The following is an 11,285-nucleotide window of genomic DNA, read 5'->3' as shown; positions in this document are numbered from 1 at the left end:
CCTGGGAGAAAAGTACTCCCCATTCCCTGACACGGACCAGAACACCCCAGCTCGGCCAATGAACCGGGCCTCTGAGAGTGGCCGCATGGTTATGTGAACTCATCAAATCAAACGGTGGGACCAGACGCAGCCAGCAGTTACAACCTGGAAGATACCACTGACTTCTGACTTAGGAAAACGATAATGATACTGGAACGTTTTCCCTCAATCTCATAACCTGTGGAAAAGCCAAACACGTCACCAACGGCAAGTCACAGAAAAGAAAAAGAGGCGGAAGGTCAGTCCCAGGAAAGCACTGCTTCTGTTGTCTATGAGGGAAGCACTGTTTGCAGTGAGCTCACTGACCACAGAGAGATGGCCCAGACACGCCCCATCACACCCTCCCAGCACCAGCCGGCTGGACGCACAAGCGTTCCTTTGAGAGGTCCCTACTCACTTTCACTCCAGGCCACAGTCTTCCAACCACACACTCAGCTAAAGGGGGGAGGCAAGTGGACCAGAGTCAGGGGACTCAAAGGTTCCTTGGAAACCAGCCCCAGCCACAACCAACAGTCCTTGGCTCTGGATACACCATTCTCCCAGGAAAGCCATCTCCACTCCCGAGCACTGGATGCCCCACTAGGCTAGCAGTTCAGACCAAAGAGATGAGGAAATCATGGCTGGTAGTTAATTCTCATCTACGTAGACAAATGGCTATACATATTTATGATGGGAAATTTCATTATTTAAAAATGCTGCTCTAAATTTCTAGCTAACTCCATGAAGAGTGCCTGCCAAACAGGTTGCAAATTAAGAACAATTATTTTTCTCTTCTGCATTTGAATAGAACTTACAGCTAAAGTCATTTAAAGGGGTTAACATCCACCTTAATTAAATATTAAAGTGTGCCTGTACCTGCTGCTATTGTTGCCCCTTCGAATAAGATATAACCTATTTTTGACAAGTTTTCATCTTTCTCTGTGGAAGACGCTACATGAAACCAAATCAGTGGCAAAGAGGAGAGTAATGAATAATCTATTTCATATTCCAACAGTACCCGGAGCTCGGAGTGGAAAAATATTCAGTTGGATGATGGCAAGAGGCTGCTGGGGTACCACATGACACAGCTAATGTTTAAATAATAATAATAAAAAAAAGCGATAAACAAATCATTAGCCCTTAACAGTTGTTTAATGCAATTTGTTAATGAACGTAATGGTGGGGACTAATAATGAAAGAAAATAAAAACGTCTAAACAGGCGCCAAGTTGCTGGCGATGCGCAATTATTTCCTTGTCAAGTTTTTATGATTTAATGAGCCCCTCTGGGACTGACGGCTGTCAGTCAGTCGTGACTTTTTGACACCATTACAACTTCAAATACAGCAGCAGGCAGGCTGTTTTCCTCGGATTTGAAATACTGAAATGATCTGACAGTTTTAAAGAAAAGATGTGCAAAAAAAAAAAAAAGGAGAGAGAGAGGAAGAGAAAGACAGTTGCTTTCCTTTCTTTCTTTTTTTTTTTCCCTCCCCCCTCCCTTCTTCCATGGAGTAGATAATCTCTGGATGCTGTTTGGTAATGAAAATCCAATCACTGAGGTCATTATCTGATGAGGTTTTTGGAACAGGCAGGCTTTTTTCCCCCTCTTTATTTCTTTACTTAATGATAACCCTCAATGGGCTTGCCCCGCATGGGACGGCCAGAGCCGCACAATTTTGTTCACCATTAATTTCAGCCTTTGAAGCTCAGGGCTCAGAAGCAGTAGCAAAGCAAACCCCCCACCAAGCTGGTTCCAAAATAAGACAATCCAGCCTGCCTTAAACAGAATAGCAAATGGCCTCCCAGTCCAGGCCTGGCAGCTGACGTCAGGCTCGCTGCATTTGCCGGCATTCGTCTTCAACATGGAACATTTAAAACTCTTTACAACTTAAGAGACTTTAATTAAATTGCTTTTGATTCTGGAGCAGGGCAGCATCCGCTTTATTTATTCTGTCAGGGAAACTGTTTAGTCTGCATGAATTTTATATGGCAAGGGCTTCCTCCTTCCTCTTCCTCCTCCCCAGCAACCCCCAACCCTTCTGCTGAACACAATTTTTTAACAAAGGCTCCTGACTTTAGAGATATTCATCAATCAAGGTCGACGTACTAAGTTCCTAGGACCTTTCACAGTTCTATGAATGGCTTTGAATCAGTGGGCTTTCCCCCTTCTCCAGGGAAGCAGGGTGAACAGTGTTCCTCACCGGGGGCTCCTTGAGTCTGTCTGCAGCATCTGGGAGGGCCAGCCGGGGATACAGGGGCCTTCGGACCAGCTTCCTACAAAGTGCTCACTATCCCGGTCTAGGAGGTTGTTCTCGAGGTGGATGGGATGGGGCTGTTGGGCCAAGGGTTATCTGTTCACCTTCTTCCCACTCTTAAGGTTGAAGTGGGGCAAAGTCTCCGGCAAGGGCTGATAAAGAGATAGAACCCCAAAGAAGCTGCCATTGAGAGGTGAACCATACCCTCTTTCTGCACCACCTCTACTTTCAACATGAACATCAGGTGAAATATTTAGAAGCCAGCAAGTTTAGATGATCAGATTGACCTGGCTTGCCAGGTGGCCTCAGGAAGAGTCTACAGGCATGAGCTGTGGCTGGGTAACCGATTATACACTTCAGCTAAGACCAGCTGTTTTGAGGGAAGCCACCAGAAAGGTTGGTAGAATACTTCCCCACCATTAGAGTTTCCAAATGAGAAGGAGATGACTTGTTGCCTTGCTTTTTCATCATTTCTTTGATGTGTTTCACACACACTCATTCCGTTATCAGAATAAAAGATTCTTTCTTGCTAGGATAGAGCCCTGAAGCTGATAGGAAAATTAGTATAGCCCTCCCTCTTTTGCTGGGCTACTGCGCTCTGCCAAAATCCCACACCATCCTCGAGAAGTAAAGGCTGCGGCTTTATTTACACAATACTAAATGATTTATCTGAACACATGCAGGCCCTAGCCTGTTTCAATAAGTGCAATTTCTCGGGTGGATTTTGCCATTGTGTGTTTCCTCTCTAAACCATAATGGTTCACTTCTGAGTTGGGAGAAGAATAAAAAAAATCAAGTGCTGCATCCAGGTGATCTCAGCCCATGGGCACAGGTGGTTAGCATTTTTTATGAAGGGAACAGGTTTGCTTTTCAAGGATTCAGAGCTCCCAATTATATCCAAAAGATAGAAAGGACCCTGGAAGTGCCTATGAAGTCTTAAGAAAAACACATTTCACGTTATGACTAGGGGGAGAATGACCTCAGCTCAGGCAACTTGGAGCCTGATCATAAATGAACTCATTTTGAACGCAATTCCTGGTTCCCTTGGACAGGAAGAAACCAAAGAAAATCACAAAGCACATTAGAGGTTTGAGTACCTTGTGGATTCAGGAAGGCTGTGCTCGCATTTGTTAGTGAAAAACCCAAGCCGTCCTACTGTAACACACTGCGACCCCTGATTCTTTGAAAGGAGGTTAGCGAATGTTTTCCCATCAAGTTTATTTCCAGTGGATCAGCCTATAGGACTATACCATATTGATAATCACATCTGAAATTTCGCACTGACGGAATCATGTTCCTGCTCTTCCTGAAATATTCATGTTCTCTTTACATACTGGAATGGATGTGGAGAGAACCTTGACAGACCCTCTGCATGTATGAGGGCTCCTTTTGACAGTACAGATATTAAGATGGAAAGTATACAGAGACGCCTACACAGGTCAGGGGAGAGGAGGTCACCGGGAAGTACTGTGCTGGGGCATTCTCTGCCACCAGATTCTGGGGAGGATGGGATTTTTGGAAGGCAAGGGAATCTTTATTGCAGCCAGTAATCAAAGTTGTGAAAAGTGGATATTGGGCAGACTCAGCAAAAAATATTCTTGGGTTTAAAAAAAAAAAAGTACGCATAGAAAAAGGGGGAAAGTGCTAACTCAATTTCCCACACAACTGCTTTTAAATACCCACCTTTACAATGAAAACACTCAGGCAGGTGGACTATATTCATTATGTCTGGGGAGGAACAGGACTGGTTTGCAGGGCCAGTCAGTGGCTCTGGCCCTGCTGGTCTCTGCATTTTTTATCCTCAGACATCACAGAAGGGTTGATCGGTGACAAGAGGTGTGTGACAAACAGCACAGCCCATCAGAAGCCGCTGTGACTGACTCATCTGTGCCCTCTCCCCAACCGTGATCCCTGCCACGTCCACAGGGCAAGCAAGAAGGTCACCCAGGCTATTCTGGTCAGTAGATGAAATTACCAAAAGGCAAATAAACACTCGCCTTCCCCTATAAAGGACAAATCTGGGTGAAGACAAACCTAGAAAAGGAAACCAACCCACATGCAAACAGGAATAGAAAATATTTTTACAGTCTTTGCACTTCAGCTGAACAGTGGCGAGAGAGAGAGGGAGGGTCATTCAGAGCCTGTCAGCGCAAGAAAATGATTCATGTGACCATTTTGTCTTAATTACTCAGAACGAGCCGTGGTCGCTGTTTATCAAGGAAGAGCAGATACATCAGTGTCCTCTGACAGAAAAAGTGATCGCCGTCAGGATGGTGATAACCAGGATGATGCCCAAGATGACGATCAGGATCCGGTTCTGGATGATTCTAGGAGAGAGCAATGGAGGAAAAACAATTCACACAGATAAACAGAGGACAAAGATCATACAAAACCAAGTCGGCTAATCAAAGGGAGGCTTCATGGGTGGGGGTTGGGAGCCCGGTATGAGGGGTGTGTGTGTGTGTGTGTGTGTGTGTGTGTGTGAGACAGAGAGAGACCATGCAGCTCTGTGCTTCTACAAACGATCCGCCAGCAAATGAACGACTCTACTGCAACTGTCATGCAGCACTGGGAGAAATGCTTACGGCGAAGCTACGGTGATTCAAATGGCTTTCTGGGTTCCAAGTCCCACATAGTAATCTTTCAGGGATCAAGGGCCCCATGCGAGCTTCTCTTTTTAATTTAACATGTGAGACAAACCTCGGTTTTTTGTTTTTTTTTTTTTCTTTTCCCTCAGTGTTTCCAGTGAAAGTGAAAGACTAAGGAAACATGTCACAGTAAGATACTTACCTGTACAGAAATACCTGGGGAAAAGTAAAAGAGAGACTTAGGAAGAAAAGGACAAGATTAAGAAGCAAGTGTCAAGCTTGCAGCTCAGGCTACGAAACCGTCATCTGTCACTGGGGCTCACGCTCTGTGATGCCAGGAGGAAACATTACATGTGCTCCGTGGCAAAAAAAAAAAGAAAGATGGAAATGCAGGTTCATACAAAATATGGCCCAGGTGCCTGGTGTGCTTTGGTTGGGGGGGGCTCACCTCTCGGGACTCCCACCCCCTCAGCCCTGGCTCTGCTAAATGCAGATGGGGAACTGGGAGCTCGAAGTAGAACTAGAGTGAAGATGCATGCTCCTAGAATGCCTGCAGAGGGCTTCTGATGAAGTTGTTTCATAATCTGTTACCTCATTCTGAGAAAAGAGGTCAAACATCACAATCTCAGGTTGAGGTTTTCCAAGGGAAGCTGGGTCAAACAGCCTCGCCCACACTTGCTCCCACCAAACCAAGCAGGCAGAAATAGAGGCGGACTGGTGGGCCCTCCAGGCGGGCTGACCATGCCATCAAGACCTCACAGTAAACCCCATCTGTCCGTCCTCCAAATATCAAGCAGAAAAAGGCCTGCTGGAGACTTCCCTGATGGTCCAGTGGCTAAGACTCCATGCTCTCAATACCGAGGGCCTGGGGTTTGATCCCTGGTCAGGAAGCTAGACCCCACATGCCCCAACTTAAGAGTTCTCATGTTGCAACTACAGGTCTCCCATGCCACAATTAAAATGGAAGATCCTGCATGTCACAACAAAGGCATGGCGTAGCCAGATAAATAAATATTAAAAAGATGAAGAAGAAGAAAAAGTTCTGCTGCCCGTCTAGACACAGAACACTGGATGGAGACTCCCATAGGAGGAGCTAGGTGGGACCACGCAGACCCCAGTTTAACGGAGACCCCATCCTCCTAACCTCACATCTTCGAGAATACATCTTTACAAGGTGTTCAGTCTTTTCTAGCTTCTGGATGAGTTTCTTTCTCAGAAGGATGACAGCATCCTTGTGGTTTCAGCTGGATCCTCCCTCGCCCACCCCCTTCTTCCCCAAGCCTAAATGGATGGACAGAGACAGTCGCATCAGACAAACCCACTCCCTTGTGGCCCCCCTTGAAGGACCAGCTCTCTCCTCCTGACAGGTTACAAAATGATCACATTTGCTGACACGTCTTCCGCAAAACTGCTTTTGTGCCTGTGTCCACTTTCCTCGAAGGAGATGAATGATTCGCCTGGTCCTCATTTATCACGTAAGGCTCAGCTAAGATCTGTCTTGTTTGCCTCTTCCCTTCTCCACTAGAAAGGCTGCGCCCTGACATTAATTCTTCTGTGATGACAGCTAATTCAGACTTAACAGGCCATATTTACTCAGGAGCCAGGAAGATCCTCTGTCCCCAAAATAAAGAAATAAAAACGGGACTTCACGGCTTGTTAAAAGTGAGGCTAATTACGAACACTGATCAGTGCGACGTGGTGGCTTGATTTAAAACCTAGATGGATTTTCCCCCTTCTTTCAGGAAGGGGCAGAAATCTTCAGAACCGTCCCTACCCATCCTGTTTGCCCGAGTCACTGTCAAAATCTCTATTTACCACAGTCACCCGCATCAGACTTGCAAAGGAAATCAGCAAAATTGAAACTCAGCAGTGAAACAGATTAAAAGCATGAAAACTCTTTAAAATTCTGCCTTAAGTAATATACGGTAGTGTGTCTCTTGGTTGACAACCATTTTATTTGTGGGTTGAGGGCCCCAAGGCATCCATGATGCTAATTTATAAAGGATTAACTGTGAGTGTTACTTGTTTAATCCGAGACATGGTTAGAAAAATGAAGACACAGGGATCCCTAAATCCTCAGCTCTTTCCTGGTCTTCCTAATTGGGTTTCCCTCATCTCCAGGCAAAGAGAAGTGGGTTTCACTCATGATCTTTCCTAATGGGTCGTATCTTTAATTCACTCAGTGCACACACACCTGATCCCAAGAAAGGTGCCACAGGCTCACAGAGGTTCAGAAAGACCTTGGTGCATCCTCAGTTCCTGGCGCCGTCACCTCTGCAGCCCCAGCACAAGTCATGGAGACTGGTAAGTAGGTCCCCAGGAGATCCATCCAAAGGATGACAGTGAAAGAACTATAATTGTAATCATTCCATTCAAAGGAGAATGGAGAAGAAATCTGCGCAAATTTAATTTGCAGGAAAAATCTCAGGGAGTCTACACAGAAAAACCTGAAGTTAAAAGCTGAGGTAAATCCCCCAAAGGGCTTCTCTGGTGGCTCAGTGGTAAAGAACCCCCTGCCAGTGCCAAAAGACGTAGCTTCGATCCCTGGGTCGGGAAGACACCCTGGAGAAGGAAATGGCAACCCTCTCCAGTATTCTTGCCTGGGAAATCCCATGGACAGCTTCCGTCCATGGGGTCACAAAGAGTTGGACACGACTGAGTAACTAAATGAATAAACAAAAAAGTCCCCCAAAGATGGAACACTGCACTACTGGGACCTTTCCCTGAATCCGGGAGAAGGAATGGTCTTCATGGAACCGGGTGCAGGCAGTGGAAAAGGTCAGCAGGAGAGAAGGTTTGCTTTCAACCAAAGGCTGGCAAATATTTGGGATGAATGGTGCAGAGGGGCAAATAAATAATAAAGAGAATTGGCGTTCACAGAGTTGGAAGTGAGATTGACCCTGGCCCGGCCACCAACCCAGCTTTGGACCTCAAAGGTGTTGGATATAGCACCTCTAAGGACCAGAAAAGTGAGCCACTGGGGCCCTTGGGTGAATAAGACCAAGCCAGCCTGGACAGGGAAACATGGGCTGGCATTGGAGGGCCCCATCTGTGAGGAGGCCTGGAGTACTGTCCCGGCCAGGGGCTGCTGGCAGGTACGGCTGCATGCGAAGCAGAAAGGAATGCAGAGTCCAAAGAGAGTCAGAACCACAAGGCAGGAAGCGGGGTTCCCAGCTCGAGAGGCAGAGAAGGAACTTTGGGGGAAGCCCAAAGTAACTACTTTCTAACTTTGGACAGGGTTGGGGATGGGGTGGTGGGGGCTTTATGTTCCACTAGGTCTGCAGCAAGCAGTCTTAATCTCCCTTTTGAAAATGCAAAGTGTGTTTACCCAGTAAATAATTTAAGAAAGAATATACACTTGAAAGAAGACATCCATTGAAACAGCCAGGCTAAATTGCCTCTAGGCAAAAACTTGTGCATTTGCATGCTGCATTCTATTAAGTGAGCACGCTGTGGCTTTAAAAGAATGCAGAGCCAAATTAAAAGGAATGTGGGCCCGAAACATCAAGGATTCTCCAAGTTTACATTATGAATCACAGTGCTGTTGATACAAGATGAATTAACCATTTACTTTGAGGCTGAACTCACAAAGTACTATTGAAAATACTGATCCCTGTGTGGAACCCAGGGAGCGGCTAATCTTTCCATTGCCAGTCTCCTCCCCCTCTGGAAACAAGCTCCAGCGTGTGGCAGCTGGAATCACAGAAGACTGGTTGAAGGGAAGTAGGCAGGCAGGCACCTGGAACAGCCCTCCGCTCTCTCACCGGAGGAACCCAGGAATTCCACCGTCGTAGGCATCTCCACCTTCACCACCATGCACCTCTCTGTTTCTGGGTACAGACACTCACCTGCCCCTTGATGTCAGATGTGACCATGCGACCTATCTTAGTCAGTGGAGTGTGAGCAAAAGAGCTGGGCGTCACTTCTGGGTGGAGGCATCTAACTTCCAGGGTTTGACTCTCCAGCTGACTCTTCCCTTGTTATTCTGTTCTAGGAGGGTGTACATTCTGGGAGGTGCTTCCCGACTGGCTCAGATGGTAAAGAATCTGCCTGCAGTGCAAGAGACCTGGGTTTGATCCCTGGTTTGGGGAAGATTCCCTGGAAAAGGGAATGGCTACCTACACCAGTATTCTTGCCTGGAGAATTTCATGGACAGAGGTTACAGTCTGTGTGGTTGCAAAGGAACGAACACGATTGAGCAACTGTGGTGTTGGAGAAGATGCTCGAGAGTCCCTTGGACGGCAAGGAGATCAAACCAGTCAATCCTAAAGGAAATCAGTCCTAAACATTCATTGGAAGGACTAATGCTGAAGCTCCAATGCTTTGACCATCTGATGTGAACAGCCAGACGACTCATTGGAAAAGACCTGGATGCTGGGAAAGATAGAAGGCAGGAGGAGAAGGGGATGACAGAGGACGAGATGGTTGGATGGCATCACTGACTCAATGGACATGAGTTTGAGCAAGCTCTGGGAGATGGTGAAGGACAGGGAAGCCAGCGTGCTGCAGTCCATGGGGTCGCAGAGTCAGACACGACCGAGCGACTGAACAGCAACAGCATTCCAGGAGTGGAGGTTCAGGATGATGGAGACTCCTTCTGCCTGGATCCCTGAGTCTCCCCATTGAAGACCATTGCCCTGGGGGCTCAGCATGACCCATGGTGGACTAGTATGAAGACAGTGAGATTTGGGAGTCACTGAAACTGCACCATCAGCTATACTGGGTGATGTACTCCTGCCCCAGTTCTCCAAGATGGGGCGGCTGACCAAGCCAGATGCGGCTTTGGTTTAAAGCATCACAGATGCCAGGGTATGACGAAGGCTCATATGGGCTTCCCAGGTGGCACTAGTATAAACAACCTGCCTGCCAATGTAGGAGATGTAAGAGACGCAGGTTCGATCCCTGGGTCAGGAAGACCCCTGGAGGAGGAAATGGCAACAACCTACCCCAGTATTCTTGCCTGGAAAATCCCATGGACAGAGGAGGCTGGTAGGCTACAGTCCATGGGGGTCACAAAGAGTCAGACACGACTGAAGTGACTTAGCATGACACGACTTCTTTCCTTGAAGAACAGGTTTTTTGTCTCTTGGTTTTCAGAAGCTAAGAGCCCCTTCGCTCCCTTCTTGCTTATAAGACTCCTCACTGAAGACTCAGCTATAACCAATGCCAGTGTGTGCTGATGAAAGTTTCAGCAAGCTCAGGTGGGCATTCTACTTCCCATGAAAAGCAGATACATGTTGGCTGCATTCATTTCTCCATTCCAAACATCTGACACTATCCCTAGCTCCAGGGGCAGAGCTGTGACCTACGATAAGAGGTCACTGTGTTCCACGCTCCTGACCACAGTTACTGCACCAGAAGCAGGCACGTGAATGAAGCCTGTGCAACTGAGTGAATGGCAGGTTTGCTTAGAATGTGAAGTCACCTGGGCCATGTGGTGAGTGGATATCAGGCCAGGATCTGCTGCAGCCCTTTTGTTTCCATGAGGGAAGCCAGCTTCTAAGAAAGAAGCTGACCCATGGAGGATAGCAGAGTTGAAGGAAAGGCAGAGAAATGGAACTCCAGTCCTGAAGACATGGTGAACCTCTCTATCAAACATCTTTCTTTTGGACTTTCAGTTACATGAGAAAATAAATGAACTCTATTCCTGAATTCAGTTTGAGCTCCATTTTCTGCTATTTGAAACCAAAAAGTAGTTTTAGGTTGATTCACCCTGATTCCAAAACCAAGTCCTTGATCTACAGGAGGCCTATTTTCCTCACCTCTTCCAGGAAAATTTCCCAGCCACACCCCTTGTTCACTCTTGGATTTCCCTGGGCCCCTCTCTCACCACTAACCACACAGTTTTATGAATTTTCTGTTTCTGTGCATGTTTCCCCAGTGGAAAAAAAAAAGTGACCCTTCGACAGTCTGAATCTCCTTATTTAAGCTACCTTTTGTATTCCCAGTGGTTAAAACAGAGCTTGGCACAGACACTCTCAAAAATAAAAAAAGAAAAGCTTGCTGAATGTATGAATGAATGAAGCTCCCCTGGAGGTTGATGTGGTTGTCTTTCTGGTTTTTAAGGGCTGCTTGTAGACATGCACAGCTTTAGGAGTTAGTTCTTAACCACCGCCTCCCCCGTCCCCCCAACCATCTAAGCCTCTTTACAAGCCTGCATTCACTAGCTGGAGACGGCAAAACACGCCACAGGTTTGGGGTCCTGTCCAGCACACGCTTTCCTGCCTGGCCCACCAGGCCTGAATAATGATGCCCCACCTTTGGGTTCTGACAGAAGAGTAACAATTGGCAGGATATTTAGCAACCAGGAGAGCAGTAGGGGAAGGAACTTTTCAAAAACAAGGGCCAAGGGAAAGTCTCCCCCAGTTCTGCATCCAATTCCACGTTAGTCTTCACCAAAAAGAGATGAAAATAGGAGCAGCAGAA

General features: G+C 46.9%; 1 protein-coding gene across 6 annotated transcripts in view; it reads right to left on the bottom strand.

Moving 5' to 3' along the window:
• Positions 1–1,151: 1,151 nt before the first annotated feature.
• VTI1A (vesicle transport through interaction with t-SNAREs 1A) overlaps positions 1,152–11,285 on the bottom strand; it is a 368,978-nt gene continuing 358,844 nt past the window's right edge. For all 6 annotated transcript variants that reach the window (XR_009696149.1, XM_061162659.1, XM_061162654.1 and 3 more), the window contains one exon: positions 1,152–4,598. Coding sequence is in view for 3 of the 6 variants with exons in the window: in XM_061162657.1 (XP_061018640.1) it covers positions 4,505–4,598 (94 nt within the window). In the remaining 3 variants the exon portion in view is untranslated. The remainder of the gene's footprint in view (positions 4,599–11,285) is intronic.

This window comes from Dama dama, chromosome 15, assembly GCF_033118175.1.
Source record: "Dama dama isolate Ldn47 chromosome 15, ASM3311817v1, whole genome shotgun sequence".
NCBI classification, from domain to species: Eukaryota; Metazoa; Chordata; class Mammalia; order Artiodactyla; family Cervidae; genus Dama; species Dama dama.
This window is presented reverse-complemented; position numbering and strand designations above follow the sequence as displayed.